Source organism: Chiloscyllium plagiosum, chromosome 8, assembly GCF_004010195.1.
Source record: "Chiloscyllium plagiosum isolate BGI_BamShark_2017 chromosome 8, ASM401019v2, whole genome shotgun sequence".
NCBI lineage: Eukaryota > Metazoa > Chordata > Chondrichthyes > Orectolobiformes > Hemiscylliidae > Chiloscyllium > Chiloscyllium plagiosum.
The window spans coordinates 73,196,134-73,219,424 of NC_057717.1; the positions used below are offsets into that span (position 1 = coordinate 73,196,134).

General features: G+C 43.7%; 1 protein-coding gene across 4 annotated transcripts in view; it reads right to left on the reverse strand.

The window, feature by feature from the left end:
* Nucleotides 1-23,074, reverse strand: part of pfas (phosphoribosylformylglycinamidine synthase) — an 81,129-nt gene extending 58,055 nt beyond the window's left edge. For 2 of the 4 annotated variants that reach the window (XM_043694628.1, XM_043694627.1), the window contains exons 1-11: nt 22,990-23,074; nt 20,756-20,891; nt 17,512-17,647; nt 17,152-17,257; nt 12,926-13,115; nt 3,049-3,154; nt 2,590-2,730; nt 2,202-2,326; nt 1,991-2,119; nt 1,693-1,824; nt 1,446-1,574 (exon numbers count right to left, since the gene is read on the reverse strand). In XM_043694628.1, the coding sequence (XP_043550563.1) occupies nt 1,446-1,574; nt 1,693-1,824; nt 1,991-2,119; nt 2,202-2,326; nt 2,590-2,730; nt 3,049-3,154; nt 12,926-13,115; nt 17,152-17,257; nt 17,512-17,647; nt 20,756-20,891 (1,330 nt within the window). In that variant the 5' untranslated portion in view covers nt 22,990-23,074. Of the gene's footprint in view, nt 1-1,445; nt 1,575-1,692; nt 1,825-1,990; nt 2,120-2,201; nt 2,327-2,589; nt 2,731-3,048; nt 3,155-12,925; nt 13,116-17,151; nt 17,258-17,511; nt 17,648-19,080; nt 19,258-20,755; nt 20,892-22,989 lie in introns of those variants that run through there. The other 2 variants (XM_043694629.1, XM_043694630.1) reach the window with 2 other exon arrangements.
* Nucleotides 23,075-23,291: the final 217 nt, after the last annotated feature.

Consider the following 23,291-nt stretch of genomic DNA (forward strand, 5'->3'; position numbering starts at 1 on the left):
CACTCAACTTACTGGGGTAAATTCAAGACCACAGAGTAACTTAGTCAGCTGGATCCAAATTTGGCTTTGCGGAAGGAGTCGGAGGCTGGTGGTTATTGGATCTGCCCGTGGCTGAAGGTAACAAAATGGCTGCCTATGGTTTGTAGTTATCATGAGATGGTTGAAGGGCATTGTTAGTTGAGGCAGCAGTTTCCAAAATCAGAATCGGAGCATTCATGCAAGTGGCAAAGAGACAAGTTAAGGAAATGTGTTGTAGAAGACAATCAGCCTTGGACACAGAGACTGGTTCTGATAAGAACACTCCGGAAAAGCCTTGAGAGAGCATACTAGCTCAAAGAGTGTGCAACAAAACAGTCTGATCCCATAATCAATACTTTTTAAATAATCTATTTGATATATTGAAACTATAGATGCAGCCGAACTAAGAGATTCAACTCTATTCTTCTGGACAGGCAATCTTAGGCAGTAGAAACCTCTGAGGAGAAAGTGAGGACTGCAGATGCTGGAGATCAGAGCTGAAAATGTGTTGCTGGAAAAGCGCAGCAGGTCAGGCAGCATCCAAGGAACAGGAGAATCGATGTTTCGGGCATAAGCCTTTCCTGAAGAAGGGCTTATGCCCGAAACGTCGATTCTCCTGTTCCTTGGATGCGGCCTGACCTGCTGCGCTTTTCCAGCAACACATTTTCAGCAGTAGAAACCTCTATCCTGCTGGGGAGGAGGACTGAATACTCTAAGTGTTGGAATGTACCAAATAATAGAGGCACTTGATGATGGTAAGGTTGAATAATGGGGGCAACTCTCAATCTTAGAATGTCGTTATGTAGGCCAAGGATAGGTAAGGTGGGCGTTAGGAGGATGTGATAAAACTATCATCTTTCAACCAGAGAGCGATGGAAGTCTAGAATGCAGTGGATGTGTGGGTGAAGTACTTGAAAAACACTTGAAATGTCGTAGCATTCAAGGCGATGGGCCTGGTGCTGGCAAGGGGACTCGTGCAGATTTAGTGTACAGCCAAAGCTGTCTTGATGGGCCCCAATGCCTTTTTTTAAACTATGTGATTCCATGATTGAGAAGAAGTAAACCTAAATGCAAAAAAGAGGAACTAGCTAAAATAACAATTAAACACTACCAGCATGGGTTGGACAAAGTAAAGCTGCCTCTACAATTTTAAACTGAACATAAAGCTTTCTCCACACTGCTGCCACCAAATAGCCCCAGGAGAGGCATATTACAGGGCTAGACACAAGAAAAGTCCCCTCTTCTTTTTAAAACTGAAAGTAAAGCTCCCTCTAAACAGTCCCCATTAAACACTCCCAAAACAGATAGCATATGGTTAGATTCAGAGTCAAGCAACCTCTGAACTGTTCCAAACACCTTCAGGAAAGATGCAAAAAACTATTGCTGAGCCACCTTCCCCATCCCTCATGAGATCAAACAGCACCCACCTGGTTCTGGTTGCTCTTTGTGGACGTGCTGATCTTCCATTGTTCCAATCCCAGCACTGAACATAATTGGTTTCAACCATTCCCTCCTCTCCTGATTAGGAAGCAGCATCCCAAATGACCGCGCAAATCCTGAAATATTTAAACAAAAGGCTTTGGTCAAACCTTGAGTGTCCATGACAAAGTAAGCTTGAGGAGTACTTGGCCTGTTAAGGACCTGTCTTGATCTTACCAGCCCACTGTGACTCACCTGCTAGGACCGGCTCTCCAAATTTGTTTCCGTAATCCGATGCTCCGTTACTGGCCTCTATTGCTATCTCCAGGGGCCGTGCTAAATTCCCAGGATAGGCAAACGTTCGGTCTTCCCAGGGCAGCTCGTAGCCTGCAAAAAAGAGCACGTTAATCTTGCGTTAACCATGAGTCGCAGTTTCCAAGCTTGGTATCAAGTAAATATCACGAAAGCACTGCAGCAGGATAATTAAATGTTAGCAGTGATGCTGCTCGATGAACCATTTTCTACGGACATGGGTCCTCAGTTCAAAGTTCACCTGGGTATAGAAGATTCCCAAAGCAGTAGCCTGCAGTTCCGGCAATGGTATGTGCTCCTCGACCTGTGCACTGTATATCACGGATCCGACCTCCAGTCCCCGTGGTAGCACCACTGAAAGGAGCAACACCTGTGACAGTGACAAGCCAGTTAACAGTGAATCACACCTCAGCAAGACAACCAGACAGAGAATCACAGACATGGACACAAACCTGTGGGGAAGTTGTGTGTTTCTGCAGTGAAGATTACATGTCTCATTGTTTCTCCTATGTTCACCTTGCTAGCCTGTGACTGATTGCTGGGATATAGACCCTTCACAACTTTCCCGGTGATTGCACTGCAGGGTGGAAAGAGAACAAGTGTTTCATTGATCCGAAAGTTAAAATGGATCAACATCCTCTGTGAGAGTGATCGTGTTGTCCTCCAACAAGAACCTCATCACCCCCAATTCATCGATACACACAGCTCAAACTGCGCAGCAATGAGACTCTGTCCCCAACATGAATGAAGTCCCGTCCACATCAATGCTTGCTTCCTTTCCCTTTCCCCGTTTATCATGCTGTCTGCCATCCCCTCAGCTGCAATATTGCTGAGGCTAACCTGCTGTTGTCGGAGAACTTGATAACGTTGTTCTTGTTGCTAGAATCCTGTGTCTTCATGATCAGGTCGAAAAGGCTCTCCTCTTTGGTTTCACCATCAATCACCAAACGCCCCTTAAAGAACCAATGCCGGCTGTGTTCACTGGGGGCAGACAAACCAGTAGTAATTACCAAAAGCAACAAACAAGAGGGGCAGAGATGGGCACGAGTGGAATGGGTGCACCACCTGTTTGGGGTGGGGGAATGGCAGAGATGCTAATGGGGGAGTGAGTGGGGCAGTGGAATTGATGCGTGAAGAGTGTGGGGCAGTGGGATTAATGGATTGATAGACACTGGAGAGTGCGGCACTTGGATTAATTTAGGGAACCGATTCACATCCAAGAGAGTGAGGCAGTCAGACTAGTTTGAGTTTGACAAGAACGTCAAGTGGACCACAGGGTGTAGCAGTGGTCAACCTCACCTGTTGGACTGTGCCAGGTCAAAACACTCCACGCTGCTGGGATTCCTGCCCACTTTTCTGAACAATCCCGTGTAATATTCCAGGTCCCAGGCATCAAAGGCCAACCCTGTGGAAGGAAGATAGTCTGCATTAGCCCTTTTCTAGAGAGACAATTCATGTTTCAGCCAAATGTTTCAGACTGAGAATGCGCACAAACGCAACAGGAATAAACAGAACTGGAGAAAGAGTGAAGCAGCTTAAGAAGCTGCTGCCAAAACATCCACCTCAGCAACAAAAGGTCAAGGGTCACACCACAACAATCTGGTGCTTGGTATTCAGTATTACTGTAGCCTGCTCCAGTATTTCATGCAAACATATTTGGTAGTCTAATAATTTTTTCTTCTAAGTTCATTAGGTTGCATGCAGAATAGCACACAACAAACATTGCTTTATTTCCTGCAAGTTTATTGTTTGTCTAACAGATAGGATCATGACAGACACGTCAGTCCTATGTCGTGCATATCCTATCCCATGGGAAAACTACAGAAAGTTTGCTATATCCTGCACATCCACACGGGCAGAGGTATCAGCAGCTGGACTGACAAGCTCCAAGTTATAGAGACTGATCAGTAGCTGGAATCACAGTTACCAAAAAAGGACAAAAGAACAGTGGACACCACTTTTCTTGATGTGTTAGGCCTGCAGATGAAAGGATGAGTGAGCAAAGAGGACCAGCCACATAGCACAAGAACCTCTGTGCATCTCCCTCCAAAGCCAGTATTCAGATCTGAAACCAGTGGAAGTTGTGGCTCTCCAATGGAATGCAATGAGACCTGAATCTCTGGCTCTGTGGCTCACTCAGCTATACCAGGTGTGGGAGCTAGGAAGGAAGTTAGGAAAGCAATATTTAGAGGAACAGGCAGGTCTTTCTGCCTGTTCAGATTTGACTGTAGGCTGGTGTAGTTCCCATAATGCCGATTACGGAATCAATGAATGATGACGATGGAAGCTAATTGACCTGTCAGGCTTGTTCCAGCTCCATCACTTAGTGCCAATCTCCTACATTTAACCCGTAACTCCATTTGTTATTACTCTCTAAAAACTTATCCTCTTGAATGCCTCAAATGAGCCTGCCTCCATCACACTGCCAGGCAACCTAGCAACTTGTCAATATTCTTTTGGAGTTCCACTATCCTTCTCCTCAGTTTACACATCTTTCAAGTTTAACGTCATCTGTAAACTTGGAAATTGTCCCCTGCACACCCAAATTCACACCATTAACATATAATTAGAAAAAGCAAGTGCAGATATTAACTTACAATTTGCAGGGCTCTCCAAAATGAAGCTAAATGACATAAGAAAACATATGAAGCCTGGTGATGACCTCATGATTATAACTGTCGCTGAATTTTAAAAGTATTTGTGTTTCGCAGATGGAACTTACATTGTAAATCAATCGAAATGAACTGAACTGTCACAGTAACTCTGGAAACAATGAAGTGCTGTTTTGAACATGCACAGAAAAACAGATGTAAAAATAAATACTACTGATCAGTTACATTTGTGGCTTTCGTAGACTTATGCTGTGTAAGCATTATAAGTTGATTGGATGATATGGAAGCGGTGAACAGCAAGCAGAAACTAAAGTTTTTATATCAAAGCTCATCAAAAGCAAGCAAAAAGTTAGAAGAAACCCACAAATACATAAACAACATCCTTACTGGTATAATAGTTCACCAAAGAAGAGGAGAACAATAACAGACTCCTCTTCCTGGACATCACTGAAGAACAAAACGCCAACGGAGAGCTGCAGACCAGTGTTTACAGGAAAGACACAGACACAGACACGATACTCAACTACAGGACTAATCATCCCAACACCCACAGACTGACCTGCATCATGACATTATTTAAACGAGCCACAATACAGTATAGCACCCAGAAACTATGAGAAGCCGAGGAAAAACACCTATACAACGTATTCAGGAACAACGGGTACCCAATAAGTGCAGACCGCCGATTCCTACACAACCGACTTAAAAAAAATACACAACACACCCAGAGCCTCTAGCTACCCTGCCATACATCAAAGACATCTCAGGGATAATGACCAGACTACTCTGGACCCTTGTCATCATGGTAGCCCGCAAACCTATCACCACACCTAAACAGCTCTTGATGAACTTAATAGATCCCATACCAACAACCAGCAGAACGAATGTCATATACAAAATATCCTGCAAGGACTGCAACAACCATTACATTGGACAAACAGGCATGTACCAGGATACATGAGCACCAAATCACCAAAGGAAATGACCAAATATCACTGATATCCGTGCACACCGACAATGGTGGACCCCAGTTCAACTGGGATGATACATTCATCCTGGGACAAGCTAAACAAAGACATGCACAGGAATTGCTAGAGGCTTGGCATTCAAACCAAAATGCCATTAACAAACATATAGATTTGGAACGCATTTACCAACCTCTCAGAAACAGAACTGGAAATGATATTTGTTTACCATAACAAACCAAGACAGAAAAAGCAAGCAGGGCAGAACAACACCACTTCACCGGAAACTCAGTGATGATGTTACATCACATGGTGACAAAGCTTCAGAGAACGAACCTACCAACTCAGGGAGCAAATATTCAACCTAATCCACAACCTGAGTGACAAACCTTCTCCAAAATCTCATTGTATAATTGAAGGACTTAAAGTTTCAGGCACATAATTCTATGAAGTTTGTGTTATGTGGACAAGGTGGTTAGAAAGTAGGTTATCACGCTTGCCTTGATTGCTGAGTCCTTAGAGTATTGGAGTTGGCAACTATGTTGAAGTTGGCAACTATGTTGAAGTTGTAGAGGACATGAGTGAGGCCTATTCTGGAATACTATATCCCATTTCTGGTCGCCCAGTTATAGGAAGGATAGTATTAAGCTGGAGATTTTCCAGAATGTTGCCAGGCATGAAAGGCTTGAGTTATAAAGGAAAGCTGGATAGGCTGGGAGCTTTTTCACTGCAGCTAAGATGGTTCAGAGGCAACCTTATAGAAATGTTGAAATATTGGGGGAGAGACATCGAGTTAATGGTAGCAGTCCTTTCCCTCTGATGGAGGGGGGTTTCAAGACGAGGGGCACGATTTTAAGGTGAGACGAGAGAGATTTTAGAAATACACGAGGGCCAAACAAATAGAGGGTGGTTCGTCTGTGGAACAAACTTCCTGAAGAAGTGGTTGATGCGGGTACAGTTACAATGTTTGAAAGACATTTAGATAAGTTCATGAATAGAAAAGGTTTGGAGGAATATGGGCCAGGAGCAGGCAAGTGGGACTAGTTTAGCTTGGGATTATGCTCAGCATGGACTGGTTGCACCCAAGGGTCTGTTGCCACACAGTATGACTACAACTCTCACACTGGGAGCATCCCGTTATTAGGCATGCCTTAGGTTATTGATATCCAGTGTAAACCCAATAGACGACAAAAGGCCTACATAAAGGTCTCAATACCAACCCTTGCAGAACTCTGCGACCAACCTTCCCCCCCCAGCCTGAAAAATACCTACTGACCATTACTCTCGTCTAAAATTGGCAGAATGATAGAAACTTTAAATTACTTGGCCAATCGAGTCTGCACCAATTAAAAACCACCTAAATATTGTAATTCCATTTTTCAGCACTTGGCTCAGAGCCCGTACATCTTGCCATCACAAATGCACATTTGGGTCATGGGTGTTTCTGCCTCTATTATCCTCACAGGCAGCGAGTTCCAGATTCCTATCACAATCCAAATGAAAGAGTTTTGCCTTACATTTCCTCGAAACCTCTACCTCTTACATTAAATCTACACCACCTGGTCATTGATCCTGCCATCAAGGAGAAAAGTTTCTTTCTGTCTACCCTATCTATGTCCCTCATCATTTTATACATCTCAATCAAGTGCCTCTCAACCTTCTCCGCTCTAAGGAAAGCAACCCCAGTTTATCCAATCTCTCTTCATAACTGGAACTCTCCAGGCCAGGCAGCACCCTTGTAAAATCTCCTCTGCACAAACTGAAATGCTATCCCTCCTACAACATGGATTTCAGAACTATACACAATACTCAGGTTGTAGCTCACTCAGCATTTTAGTTCCAGCATAATCTCTCTACACTTAATTCTATGCCTCAACAATTAAAGGCAAGCGCCTTCTTAACTACTTTACCCCTGGTCTTGTTTGTTCTGCTTATCTGCATCAACTGAAATTTATCCACTGAACTTTATTGCTACTGATCAGCCTGTCTCTATCCACAAGCAATCGAAGGCCAATGTCATTACTATTTACCGCTCCACCATATTTGAACTAATTTACTGATCAAAGCCTCTACATACAAATCTAAATTGTTTATATAAACAACAAACAGAAAGGACACCACTATTGACCCCTTTGGGGCATAAATGGACACAGAACTTTCAGTCAGAAAGCAACCTCCAACCATCACATACTGCTTCCTGCTGCTCATGGATCCAATTTGCCAAATTTCCTTTGCCAAAGGGTCTTACCTTTGCTATCAGTCACCTGATGGGACTTTATTCAAGTTATCTATGTTACCATTGTTCCTTTCATACCGTGACTTACAACATTTTTCAGATGTATATTGTGAGACACTGCAGTAAATGCCTTCTGAAAATGCATCCATACCATGTCAAAAGCATTACCCTCATCAATGCTTCCAAAAAATTTCAGAAAATTCAACACCAAAAGGTTAGAAATCCAAGCTGCCATGGATATTACTGAGCAGCTGCAGAACACAGACAGGAAGGCAAGTAGTGAGATTGTTGTCAATAACACCACAAGCTAAAAGATGCATGAAATCACACAGGCAAATTTGAGAGAGAGTTAGAAACAAAATGCAAAAATTTCTGAAGCTCCAGCACACTCAGCACCACACCTCAGCTAGTGCAGATTAAAAGGCCAGAGCAGATGAATGCCTTGATAGGGAGAAGCTTCAGAAGAGAGATATTCCTGGAACATTGCAACTGGTTCTAGGAGAAACAGAACTTCATGGGTCAGATGGTCAACTGGGCTGGCAGCAAAGTCCACATGCTTATTGAGTTCTTGGAGCTTGGCCAACATAATGTTAACATGAACTTGTCCAAAATAAGCTAGATGGGCTGAGAGTGAAGACTGAGAAGAGGGTGCTGTAGTTACTACAGCTGGAAGGAGTAGAAATGGCAGCTCAAGATTCCCGTTTGCAGGGTCTTCAGACAAATTGGAGATGGAACAAAAAGGAGGAAAGATCTCAACAGATTCCATAAACGAATCAAAGGACTATTAAATTAGGTCAAATGGAAAACCTGGTACAAACTCTTGCCAGAATTACATGACTAAGTTTACAATTCACCCTCAAAGAGCCTGAGGGAGATAGATCAGCAAATATGTCAGCAATCTCCGACAAATACAGGAACAAGCAAGTCATTTCAATTACCATAAAAATAATAATGTGATCAATTTAGACCAGAATTGAATGCGGTATTCCAAATAATTCAGAGGGAGCCCAGTCGGGAAAATACATGGAGAACATTTTAACTCCACAAGAATGGATTTACTTTTAGGAATGAATCTGGGTAATGGACAGTGGCACCAGTGTTAGGACATTTTGAATCATAACCAGAGGTGGTTTAGAATGGATGAGGAAAATTCCTTTCATCCAGGTGGTAGGAATCTGGAAAGCAATATCTGGGAGGGTAGTAGAGGGAAACCCTCACAAATGTTAAAAAGCACGTAATGTGCATTTGAAATAGTCCTTAGTTTTGAATGTTATGACATGTGAGATTTCTATAGCTAGGTTGGCACAGATTCGATAGGCTGAAAGGCCTCTTCTATGCTATTCTTTTATTCATCTAAAGCAGATGACGAGGGATAAAGATAAACCAAGAGTAAATAATTGCAGAAAAGCAGGACACTGCAGGAGCTAGAATAATTCAGCAGGTTTGTGAAGAAAGAGAAAGAGCAAAAGAGCAAAAGTCTGTGACAGAACCTGCCCAACAAGTCCACACCGACCCTGGGAAGAGTATTCCACCCAGACCCATTTCCCTTCCCCTATTATTCTACATTTTCCCTAACTAATGCACATAGCCTACACTTTCCTGAACACTATGGTATTATGAAGGTGTAGGCATGTGAAAGAGTGAAAGCTGGCAAGGACTTAATCACCGCACCACGGTGGCTCAGTGGTTAGCACTGCTGCCTCACAGCGCCACAGACCCGGGTTCAATTCCAGCCTCGGGCAGCTGCACATTCTCCCAGTGTCTGCGTGGGTTTCCTCTGGTTTCCTCCCACAGTCCAAAGATATGCAGTTCAGGTGAATTGACCACACTAAATTGCCTGTAGGGATAGGTGCATTAGTCAGAGGGAAATGGGACTGGGTGGGTTACTCTCCGGAGAGTCAGTATTGACTTGTTGGGCCGAAGGACCTGTTTCCACACTGTATGAAATCTATAGGGAGTCTAACCATAGCACAAAATCCACCTTCCTTCGCAAGTGTGTAATTGGTTTTGGGCAGCACGGTGGCACAGTGATTAGCACTGCTGCCTCACAGCGCCACAGACCCGGGTTCAATTCCAGCCTGAGGCGACTGTGTGTGTGGAGTTTGCACATTTTCCCCGTGACTGCGTGGGTTTCCTCCGGGTGCTCCAGTTTCCTCCCACAATCCAAAAATGTGCAGGTTAGGCGGATTGGCCATGCTAAATTGCCCATAGTCTTAGGTGAAGGGGTAAATGTAGGGGCATGGGTCTGGGTGGGTTGTGCTTCGGTGCGGACTTGTTGGGCCGCAGGGCCTGTTTCCACACTAAGTAATCTAAAAAAAACACGCTGAAAAATTTAAAATTGTAACTTTTGGCTGTGAAACAAATAGCTTGAGACGAGTTGCTATGTTACACAACAAATTCAAATTTGACCAGTTTATATTATGACCCAAGATACAAAAATACAACCAAATTTGAATTTTACTGTTTTGGTGACATCAAACCAATGAGACTAGCCGATGTTTTGGAGTGTAAAAATCAGGCAATTTGAACAGTTAGCAAGAGCAGCAAAGAGCACCAACAGACTGAGCCCGCAGAATTGTTTTCTGAAAGGCGCCTTTTCATATGAAATCTGTGCAACAGAAGACTGAAGAAAAGAGGACCCAGAAAAATCTAGAGAGGAAAATTGACACAGCTGACTGGTTTTGAATTTTGTTAAATTTAAATCACTTGCATAAGCGGGGGGGTGTTTATCAGATCAGTATATTGTTGTAGAGTGGGAGACAGATAAATTAATCAGACAGAAGGAGGTTAACAGTGTAGATAGTTGTTTAATTTTTTTTCTTTACTTGGAGTTAAAGAATAAATTGTTAATTTTTTCTTTAAATAGTGGGATTTGGTAGTTCTTTGTCACTCATACATTAACCGATTACGAGGCGAGGTGAGCTTTAAAATTAGCAGAAGGGTTTACCCCATGTCATAACACTGGGCAATTTAGCATGGCCAATTCACCTGACCTGCACATCTTTGGACTGTGGGAGGAAACCAGAGCACCTGGAGGAAACCTATGCAGACACAGGGAGAACGTGTAAACTCTACACAGACATTTGCCCAAGGTTGGATTCGAACCTGGGTCCCTGGCACTGTGAGGCAGCAGTAATAACCACCGAGCCATCATGCTGCCCATTTTGTTGGTCAATCTTCAGACGGAAGATCCTGCAAAACTCCACCACCACAGGAATCCTTGGGAGGAGCGATGCAAGTGACAGTGGCATAATTGCATTGTGACTGGCCAAGTAATCCACGATTTTGGGGGTTGGAAGGAGGGCGGTTTGACATCTTTTCACAGGTAAAAGCTTGGTGACTGGCAGCAAATAGATTGCAGTAAGTCAGCTCTGTTGAGCAAGAGCACCTCATCTTCCGCCTAGGAACCCTCCAACCACAAGGGATGAATGCAGATTTCTCCAGCTTCCTCATTTCCCCTCCCCCCTCCTTATCTCAGTCCCAACCCTCGGACTCAGCACCACCTTCTTGACCCGCAATCTTCTTCCCGACCTCTCCACCCCCACCCCCTCTCCGACCTATCACCCTCACCTTAACCTCCTTACACCTATTGCATTCCCAACGCCTCTCCCCCAAGTCCCTCCTCCCTACCTTTTATCTTAGCCTGCTTGGCACACCTTCCTCATTCCTGAAGAAGGGCTTATGCCAGAAATGTCGATTCTCCTGCTCCTTGGATGATGCCTGACCTGCTGTGCTTTTCCAGCAACATTTTTCAGCTCTGATGAGGAGTTATCTAGACTTGAAATGTTTAGCTTGCTCTTTCTCCATGGATGCTGCCTGACTCACTGTGATTTCCAGCTTTTTTCAGTATGCATAACTAAGTGCACTTCGGATAGGCAGGTGGTGAGCGGATGGAGCATTTAAAAGGAGGGTTGAGTAAATGGACAAAAAAATCATCTGGCTGATGGTGCAAAACATAGGGAAATGTGAAGTTGTTCACTTAGCAGGAAGAATAAAAAGTAGAGTTTTACTTAAACAGAGAATGACTGCAGCATTCTGCTTCACTGATATTTGAAACTGTGTTGCCAGGGCATTTGCCTGGGACTCAAATGCTTTTACTTTCAGCAAGAACTTTGCTTACAGCACTTATTGAATGTCTTTTGGAAATGCTGGTACAGTACATTTAAAGTCTCCCATTTATCCATAGCACATGTTACTCCTTCAAATGAAGTCTAAAGCACGATGCCCTTTCACAGAATCACGTTGACTTTTCCTAATTACCCTGTGATCGAAGTGAACTAATACCTTCAAAAGTCAATTGGTTCCCAAGATAGATGCCAAGTTAAATAGCTGTTTTTCATCTCCTCAACCCTTCAAGCATAGGTGTGTTATATTTGCTAGTTGCCTGTCTAATGCAGCCTTTCCTGAATTGGAGGGATTTTGAAACATTAGCCAGTCACTTCTAAAGGATGAAGTCTATCAGAATCTGGAGACCTGTAAGCCCACAGCTCCGTTACTACCCTTTCCCTTTGGTTGCAATTTCATGAAGCTGCTCTCACCCTTTCCCTTTGGTTGCAATTTCATGAAGCTGCTCTCTCCCTACCACCTCTGATTCAAAGCTATTACTGGGATGTTTTGTGTATTCTCTACAGTAAAGACAAAGAAAAAGAGTCAAAGCAAAAGGAAAGTAGTGCAGATGCCAGAGATGTGAAATAAAAACAGAAAACGCTGGAGAAATTCAGCAGGTCTGGTAGCATCTGTGGTAACAGAATCAGAGTTAATCTTTTGAGTCTATTAGGACTCTTTTGAAACTGAAGGAAAACATGTTCACTTCATCCCCCATTTCCTCATCTTTGTTATTACACACCATTATCACTGGAGGGAACCAACACTCACTTTATTCTTTTGCTTTTTAAAATCTTGCTATTGTTTTATATTTCTTGCTTACTTTCATACACAATATCTCCGATGTTTTAATCCTGCCCCAAAATGTTAGCTTCAGCCTGTGGGTTTCTCAGTTCTGAGGAAGGGTGACTGGATCCAAAACATCAATCAGATTTCTCTCCATAGATGCTCCCAGACTGCTGAGCTTTTCCAGCAATTTTTGTTTTTGCCTCTGTAGATTTCTAGTCTAGTAGTAATATGACAATTCCCAACTCTGCCCACACCGTCTTCCAGTTCTCCCCACAATTTGACTGCATTGGACCCAGGGACCCCACTCCCCCATTCCTCTCCTCCCAGAAACCTGGGACACCATTCCCTATCCATTCCTTGTCAACTCCATGTGTTCTACTCCTGCCCAAGTGTTCCCTTAGCCCTCCTCCTCCACTCATTTTCCCCATTCCCCCCATGACCCAAATTCACGCCCAGAGCTCTGTGCTCACCCAGTTCCTGGTTTGCCTTCTCCAGTGCACTCTTTCCTCCGTTCACCACATCCACATCATACACAGGGGCAGGCCGTGCTGACACGCAGAAACTCCCAATGGGGTGCTCATAAACGCACTCTGTCATCCGATCGTAGAAAGCAGTCAGCAGCTCACACTGGGCTGAAACTCCCTTCTCAGGCTCACGGATCTGTAACAGTGCCCGCAGTTTTAGCAATTAACACTGAGGAAAAGACGGAGGGACAAGGGGACAGGGTGTGAAGATAGGAATGGATGGTAGGGGAAGGGACTAATAATGATAATTCATCAAAAAAATGACAAAAACAAAGCAGACCATTGAACCCACTTCATCATTCAATACAAATCATTAGTAGTCCTCTAACCCAAGGCCAAATTCCCAGTCTCCCCATAACCATCACCACCTTTAGTTTATCTACTTTCTTGGATACATTTAGTCAATCGACCACAAGAGGATAAAGATGGGCAGGCTGACCAGTGAAGTTGAATAGTAGGACCCTGGGAAGCACAGAGGATCAGAAAAACCTTTGTGCGCATGTCAACCAATCCTTTAAGGGATCAGGGTAGTGATTAAGATGACACATGGGATACTTGCCTTTATTAGTTGAAGGATAGAGATTAAGAGTAGGGTGGTGATTCAGGAACCGTAAAGGTGATGGTTAGACACAGCTAGAGTATTGTGAGCAGTTCTGAAACCCACAATATTGTAGTGATGTGAGAACATTGGAGCAGGTGCAAAGGATGACTTGCCAGAATGTTGCCAGACTGGAGAGTTTCAGTTATGAAAGGGAGTGGACAGACTGGGGTTGTTTCCCTTAGAGCAAAGGAGACACTATTCAGATGTGTTAAAATTATGAGGGATATAAACAGTGCAGACAGGAAGAAACTTTTCCCTTTGATGAAATGATCAAATGAAAGGATGCATAGATTTTAGATGAGGGGCAAAAGCTTTAGAGGAGATGAAAACATTTTTCACGGAGAGGGTGTTGGGAATCTGAATTCACTGCCTGTAAAGGCGTGAAAGTATCTGTCTCCACAATATTTAAGAAACATTTAGGTGTGCAGCTGCAATGCTAAAGCATACAAGGCTATGGGTCAAATGCTGAAAAATGGGATCAACAGGCAGGCATTTTTGATTGGCAAAGACACAATGGACTGAAGGGCCACGGTATCCAAAGTGAGTTGGTTAGTTGAATATAAAAGTGCTAGAGTATTTTGCTGACTGGAGATCTGTGATTAGTGGTTTCCTGCAAGGTTCACTGCTGGGCCCTCTTATTTGTAATATATTATTTGTGATTTGGATTAAAATACAGGCTTAGTTAGTAAGTTTGCAGACAATTGATGGAATTGTGGACAGTGAGGAAGATTGTCAAAGAATATAGCAAGATATAGGTTCGTTGGAAAGTTGGGAGGAGAAATGGCAAATGCAGTTTCATCTGGACAAGTATGAGGTATTGCAATTTTTAAAAGTGCAACAGGAGCGTATACACTAAATGGCAGGAATCTTAGAAACATTGATATACAATGGGATCTTGGATGGAAGTCCACAGCTCCTGAAAATGGCAAAACAAGTGGATAACGTGGTAAAGGAGGTGTAAGGCATGCTTGCCTTCATTTATTGGGGCATGGAGTATAAAGATTGGCAAGTCATGTCGCAGTTGTACAAAACTTTAGGTAGGCATCTGCAGTTTTGGTTGCCACACGATAGGAAGGATGTGGAGGTTTGGGAGAGAGTACAATGGTTTACCAGGATGTAGCCTGGATTGGAGTGGTTTAGCTAGAAGGAGAGACAAACTTGGGTTATTTTCATTCGAGTCGGGGGCCGAGAGGACAACCTGATAGAAGTATATAAAATTGAAAGGCATGGATAGGGTGGATCGTTGGAATCTTTTTCCCAGCTGCCTGACCTGCTGCGCTTTTCCAGCAACACATTTTCAGCTCTTATTTTCATTCGAGTCGGGGGCTGAGAGGACAACCTGATAGAAGTATATAAAATTGAAAGGCATGGATAGGGTGGATCGTTGGAATCTTTTTCCCAGGGTAGAAATGTCACATACTCGGGGGGCAGAAATTTAAAGTGAGAAGTAAAATTTAAAGATGGGAGGGGCAAGTGGCAGGTGCCTGCAATGCATTCCAGATACAATGGCAACATTCAAGTGGCACTTAGACAGTAACACGAACAGGAATGGAATGGAGGGATACTGACCATGTGTAGGGAGCTGGGCTTAGTTTAGATAGATGGATAAAATATATATGGAAAATGTCATTGGCATTAGGAGGGCTAAGGACCTGTGCTGTCCTGTTCTATGTTCTAAGCAGTAGACTTCTGCAACTATGTTCACTTCTACTGTCTTCTGTGGTCGAGAATCTCTCAGGTTCATCGCATTCCAAGTGAAGAAGTTTCAAGTCCAAAATGATTTACCCTGTATTCCGAAACTTCACCCCCTTGTTCTGGACACATCCCACCCAGGAAAACCATCTCTGCATCATCTGTCCTGGCAGAATTTTATTCTTTTCAGTCAGATAACCTCGTTATTCTCAATGATTGTGACTACAGGTCTAGTTGATTCAATCTCTTCTCAACTGAGGAATCTGCCATCCCGGGGACCATCAGTGAATATAACAGGAGGAGAAGGAGGGATTATGAATCTGATTGTCCAGTATGCATTCACGAGACATCAGCCTGACTGATCAGCAGGGCTACACCTGCCTGGGTACATGATAGCAATTTTGTTTTTCTTCAGTTTCTCAAGGGATTTGAGTGTTGCTGGCAAGGTTTGCTGCCCATTCCTAATTGCACTTGAGGTGAGTGGCTTGCTCGACTATTACAGGCAGAAGCAAAAAATTGACCATGTTGCGGTGGGTCTGGAGTCACATGCAGGCTAGACCAGGTAAGGATGGCAAATTACCATCGCGAAAGGATGTGATATCAATGAAAAATGTCAAGACTGACCTTTGTTCTCGGTGTTTTTGATTGTGGATTAAAAATAGAAGAACAACTTTACAAACCAAAGATTGCTGAAGAGTTACTGCACTTGTTTAAAAGTAACTGTTTACACTTATGCTAGTTCCAGCAGATGACCTGGAGCTCAGGGATGGGGATTACAGGGATATAGCCAACAAGTAGATAAAAGATCTGTCAATTAGTGAACCAGTTATTTGATGACCAAGGCCTTCTGGCTGCAATTAACTGTGTGATTGGCTCCCAGGTAGCTGAACAGCTTAGTGCTTTGAACAATACAGTGAAAAGTCATCATGTCTCTCTAGCTGCAGGAGCTATTTTCATTCCCTGTAGTATAAAACACTATTCTGGAAGAAAACCAGCGTATTATCTTTTACCGGTTGCTGTAAATAGTGATTTTTAACAAGTCAGAAACCTTTCATAACTATGAACCTGCCAGCCTATGCCTTCTGACAACCAGAGAAAGAATCCAGTGAAGGGGGACTGAGAAACAGCATCTGAGCAGCACAAAAGTTTGCACATTCTCCGAATGTCTGTATAGATTTCCTCCGGGTGCTCTGGTTTTCTCTCACAGGATAGGTGAATTGGTCATGGAAAATGCAAGATAACAGAGAGAGGGTAGGGGCATGGGTCTGGATGGGATGCTCTTCAGAGGGTCAGTGCAGACTCGATGTGCCGAAAGGCCTGCTTCTACACTGTAGGGCTTCTGTTAAGAACCACATCAGCAGATCCTGTGAACCGAGACCACTGAACTGCTTTCCAAGTTTTCCCTCGCATCCAGCACGCCCATTAATTTCCCCCATCTCTTTCTAACGAGGATGTTTGTATGAGGTGGTTACTGTTTTTACTAGTACAGTTGCGTACTGATGGTTCATAATTGTTGTTCTGCAACTACGTCTAATTATTTGTAATTAATCTCATTTCTTGTTAGGTATAAAAACCTGGCCCACGTTTCCTGTCAACCTCGGGGTGAAAGATGAAACTTTCCAGAAATCTATGTATATTTTAAACTCAACTTTTCTGATTACTCTGGAAATGATGGCGCTTGAATTCACTGTGAAGTGTAATTCAATTGATGATAGCTTCATGGCCACCATTACTGAGACAAGCTTTCAATTCCACATTTGTGTTGAAGTTTCACCATCCACTGTGGTAGCATTTGAACTTGTGCTCCTATTAGCTTGGACCTTTGGATTACTGGCTTAGTAATACTGCCACCTCACTCCTCAGGTCTCATTCCTCTCACCTTCAGGAGATATCGCCGGGAGCACTCAATACGGTCCACCGCTGTCAAACCAATGGACTTGCAGATTGACACAGCATTGGTCGACCAGGCTGTCGAGAAGTTCAATCTGAAATGTGTAAAATTCACAAACTATCTCGTGTGCAAAGACTGAAATCCAAAACCACGACAGGCCCAGAGAAACCACAGACAATCTACAGATTCCCTACCTCATCACAACCCCAAGTATGCCATTAATCTGAAGTCTAGGGAAAATCATCCCCCAGTGGAAAACAGGGGGCCTCTCCTGTTCAGAGTTGCCTGGCCCCACCTCCTCCTCCACAATTTCCAAACACACCCAACAGACTTTGTTTCCAGGCTCACCTTGGCCCAATCTCCACCAGCATGTCCCCATCACTCTTCCTCAGGAAGGGCTCAGTGGAAATGGTCTGAGAACTGAAAGGGGATTGCAGAATCCAGGTGAGCTTCTGTCTGTCCTGTGGACTGGGGGGTGTAGCACCTGTGAGAAAGGACAGCAAACATTATCAGAGCTCACAGATTTGAACTGAATGAAAATCTCTAGGGGATCGCTTGGGGTTTATCTTACTGGGAAAGAACATCCAACACAGATGAGGAAGATTGATTCATACATTTAAGATAGGGGGATGGGTGTGGTGCGGGGGGGGGAGGGGGGAAATAAAGTCCAAAGGATACGTGAAGGCAAGTTTTGCTTTTAGGAACAGTGTGGTCGTAGTCTCGAACACACTGTCAGAGTTGGTGGAGGAGGCAGATATGTTAAAGGGCATTTGAGGGACTTTTAGATAAACATATGAATATGTATGGATAGAGGGATATGGACCAAGGGCAGACAGAAGGGATGAGTTTCATGGCATCATGTTCAGCACAATATTATGGGCTGAAGGGCCCATTCCTGTGCTGCATTATTCTATATTCATACAGGCCAAGAGATCAAAGGAATAAAGGAACAGGAGTACACCATTCAGCCCCTCAAACCTGTTCTGCCATTCAATGAGATCACTGTTAATCTGTGACCCAACTCCATACACCTGCCTTCAGCCCATTTCCCTGGATAACTTTGCTTAACAAAACATTGTCTATCTAGGTTCAATTGAATTTCTTAATATAAAGAGTGTAGGGGCATTCTTAAGAAAAAAAAATCATGGAAGCAAAGAGGGGAAATGAGATTGAATTATCCTAAACCTTATCTGCCAATGCTAAGGGATTCTACAAGTATATTAAGAGTAAGATGGTAACTAGAGAATGGGTAGAGCCCCTTGGAGATCAACAAGGTAGTCTGTGTTGAACTACAGAAAATGGGAGATATACTCAATGAATACTTAAATAAGTTTTTACTGTGGAGAAAGAAATGGATGCTAGCGAACACAAATATGTAAGTGTTTTAAAAACAGTTCTTATTACAGAAGAGGAACTTCTAGAGGTCTTCAGAACAAAGGTAGATAAATCTCTGGGGCCTGGTCTGATGCATTCAAGAACATCGTGGGAAGTAAGGGAGGAAACTGCAAGGCCCCTTGCAGAAATATTTGCATCATCTTTAACTACGGTTGAGATGTCCGACGAGTGGAGCTTAGCTAATGTTGTGCCTTTGTTTAGGAAAGGTTGTAATGGAGAAACCACTGAACTATAAGCCTGTGAGTGCGACTTTGGTTGCAGATAAATTGCTGGAGGCAATTTTAAAAGATTGGATTTACGGTCATTTAGGCAAAAATTGATGAGGGGTAGTGAGCAGTTTTGTGTGAGGAAAATCATGTCTCAAAATTGATTCATGTTTTTTTTAAAAGGAAGTTATCAAAAATATTGATGAGGGCAGAGCAGTAGACATTGTTTATTTGGACTTCAATAAAGTCTTTGACAGGTTCTGCATGGTAGATTGGTTAGTAAAGTTAGGTCACGTGGAATACAAGGTGAACTTGCCTGTTAGATACATGATTGGCTCATCGGCAGTGGAGGGTTGCCTTTCGGACAGGAGGCCGGTCACCACCATTGTTCCACAAGGATCGTTTCTGGGTCATCTCTTGTTTGACATTTTTATAAGTGATTTAGATGAGAATACAGAAGGCATGTTTAGCAAATTTGTGGATGACACCCAAATTGGTGGTATAGTGGACAGCAAAAAAAGTTATCTAAGATTACAAAGAGATCTTGATCAATTGGGTCTGTGGAGTAGCAGATGGAGTTTAATTTAGATAAATGAGAGGTATTGCATTTTGGTAAAACAAACAAGGGCAGAACTTATGCAATTTATGGTATGGACCTGGGTGAGGTTGTAGAACGGACAGGTGCAGGTACATAATTCTTTGAAGGTTGCATCCTATGCAGACAGCATGGCTAAAAAGGCGTTTGGCACGCATGTCTTCATTGCTCAGTCCTTTGGAGTATAGGGAAGTCATGTTGAGGCTGTACATGGCATTGGTGAGGCCTCTTCTGGAGTAACATGCCCAGTTCTGGTCGCCCTGTTATCGGAAGGATATTATTAAGTAGGAGAGGGCTAGGAGAGATTTACCAGGTATGGTAGGTTTGAGTTGTAAAGAAAGGCTGAATAGGCTGGGATGTTTTCTCTGGAGCATAGGAGGTTAAGAAGTGACCTTATGGAGATTTATAAAATCACGAGGAGCATGGATAGGGTTAATGATAAGTGTCTTTTCCCTAGCATGGGGGATTTGGAGACGAGGGTGCACATTTTTAAAGTGAAAGGAGAAACATTTACAAGATACAGGAGGGGAATTTTTTTTTTTTTAAAAAAAAAAAAAGAGGGTGGCTCACTCATGGAATGAACTTCCTGAGAAAGTGGTGAATGTGGGCATGGTTACAACATGCAAAAGTCACTTAGATGAGTACATGAGTCGGAAAGGTTGGAAGAAATATGACCAGGAGCAGGAAGGTGGGACAAGTTTAGTTTGGGATTCTGTTCAGCATGAACTGGCTGAACTGAAGGGTCTGTTTCTATGCTGTATGGCACTATGACCGTGACCCGAGGATTTAAAATTGACAACTGAACTACCATCAAGTGTCATTTGTGGAAGAGATTTCCAAGCATCTACCACCTTTGTGTATATAAATGGTTCATAACATCTCTTCTGAAAAATCTGGCTCCAGTCTTCAGACTATGCCTCAAGTTCTAGAATCCCGAACCAGTGGAAACAATTTATCGTGATCTATCCTGTGTTTTCCTGATGATATTTTGAAGGCTTCACTCAGATTACTTAACATTCTAAATTTGAAAGAAACAGATCTAATTTGTGTAATCTCATAATTTAACCCCTGAAGTCCAGGTATCATTCTTGTAAACCCAAGTTGTACTCATTCCAAGGCCAACATATCTTTCCTAAGTTGTGCTGCCCGAATCTGCTCACAGGGAAAATAGAATCATTCATTTCAAATTATTGATTTTTTTAATCAAAACGTATTAGTCATGCAGATCAAATCAACATCTATGGACATAGGTAATGGATAAACAACAATTTCATTTAATGCAATCAATGGACCAACAGCCATCTCCTGCTTCTGAATACATGTCCAGGTCCAGCCACAGACCCAAACCAAACCTTACACGCATCCTTGCCCAGCACAACGAGAATACCATTCTGACCTGTCCAGTTTACATTGAAGCACAGTTCCCAGCTGATGTGCTCAATCCTCCCCACATGAGGGTTTCCAGATTGAAGGACCTCCAGGTCGACAGGCGGCAGCTCAGTCGGACTTTTATAGAAACGAAGCACAGCCATCTGAGAAAATAGAGCAACAAAAATCAACTGTGAGTGAGCCAAATCGGCCAGACCAGGGGGAGAGGGGGAAAGGCAGGTATGGATAGCCCCAAAGAGAAATTGGTTATGGGAACAGGTAAAGGCTTCACCAAGAATCAGGTGAGGGACAAAGTTTGAGGCAGAATCTGTACAGAGACACCAGGTCCTGCAGCTGCAACTCCAAGAGTGAACAAACGTTGTATTAAGCAGAGCTCTGGCAATTGATAGCACGAGCCTGACTGAGGCCAGGGTCAGGGGGAATTAATTACAGCTCAGATTAAACATCATCTGAAGGCTGAATTGAATGAACTCTCTAACATCTATCACATTCCTGGAGACATACATCAAACACAGAATCATACAGTTCAGAAGAGGCCCTTCAAACTAAAGACTATTCTACACAGAAATGAATCCCATGTTCCAAAACTTTGCCCATTGCCTTGAATATTATGACATTTCAAGTGTTCATCTAAGTACTTTTTTAAAGTTTGGGAGAGATTTCCTGTTTCAACTACCTTTCCAGGCAGAGGCATTCCAGATGCCGACCAGACATTGGGAGAAAATATTTTCCTCTAAACCTTTTGCCATAAAATTGTGCACACTTGTTATTGACCCTCCAACTATGGGGAACAGCTGCTACCCACCCACACTGACCATGCTCTCATGATGTTATAGATTTCAAAAGGGTTCCCCTCAGCTTTCTCTGCTCGAAAGAAAACTTTTCGTGCCTGCCCAGCCTCTCTTCACAGCTAAAATACTCTATCCCTGGTGGCATTGCAGTGAATCTTCTCTGCACCCATTCAGTGCAATCACAGCCTTCATGTAGCTGCTGCTCACATATCCAGCTCCAACATAATATTCCTACCTTTATAGTCTACAATAACCGACAAAGACAAACATCCCATATGCTTTCATAATTACCATATTAACCTGTTCCGTTGCTTTCAAAGATATGTGGACAAGAACCCCAAGAGCCCCTGTTCCTCGGAGCTTCCTAATTTCATTAAGTACTTTTCTCACCTTGGTACCTTTTCCAAAGTGTATCACCTCACACTTTGTGTCAAATTCCATTTGCGACTGCTCTTCCCAAGCTGATGTATCTACCTCATTGAAATGCAGAACAGGTCAGACAGCATCTTAGGAGCTGAGAGTCAATGTTTTGGGCATAAGCCCTTCATCAGGAAGGGGACTGAGAGATAAATGGGGGCAGCGGTGGAAGGTAGGTGGGAAGGCAATAGGTAGATGCAGGTGGGGGATGATACGGAGAGGTCAGAGGAGAGGGCAGCATCTGCACGCCTTGCTTTCTCCCAGAGGAGAGGATGGAGCAGATAGGTGGGAAGAAAGACAGACATTTTCCGAGGCTGGAAATCAGAGTTTGAAAAGTGTGGCGCTGGTTCAGATGCTGGAGATCAGAGTCTGCAGAGTCTCACTTCCTCCTGATATATATCCCGTAACACAAAAACTTACTCCTCACTGTCACCCACCTGATCATTCTATATCATCTGCAAACAAGTCGACTATCAGTCTGTTTGTTACCCGTTGATAATCTGGTGTTTGCATGACCAAACTGTACACAGCAGTAGCTCAGCCACACCATGGCTATGTGAGTCAACTGTGGCCCTGAACTTTTGCCTGCCTTTCTCGCCCTGCAGACTCATTATTTACTGACCTTCAGCACTGGCCCAGTCCAGGGCTGCTTAAAGCCTGCTGAATTGCAATAACACCAAGCAGGACAGGTATGAGAGCAGAGGATACCAGGGAGGTTACACAAACCAGCAGAAGCGAATCATTCAGTTCTTTGACCCTGCTGGACCATTCAATAGATTTTCTCCACCTGGCCCCTTCTCTCCTTCTTGGTCTATTTCAATATTTTTACTTTATTGTCAGTCAGTCACTCTCACTTTTCTTTTCCTTTCACTCTCACTCTCTCCCTCCCTCCCTCTCCCTTTCCCTCTCCACTTACTTTCTTTCTTTCTTTCTTTCTTTCTCTCACTCCCTCCCTCTCTCTCGCTCGCTCGCTCGCTCTCTAAATAACAATACCCGTACCTTCCCTGCTCTCTCTCTGTGAGAAGACTCTTACCTTTATCTCTCCTCTGTCTCGCTCCCTCGCTCACATTCGAATCCACGCACCGAAGAGAGAGCTTCCGGTCCCTGCCGGAAGTCACTTTTCCGCGCTGTCCCCGGATTGGCCCATATTACAGGCCCCGCCCATTCTCTTCCCCTCCCTCCTCCCACACCCGGGAGGACCCGCCCCCTCACTGCCCGGCATCTCCCGAATTAACCCCACACCCGGGAGGACCCGCCCCCTCACTGCCCGGCATCTCCCCAATTACCCCCACACCCGGGAGGACCCGCCCCCTCACTGCCCGGCATCTCCCCAAT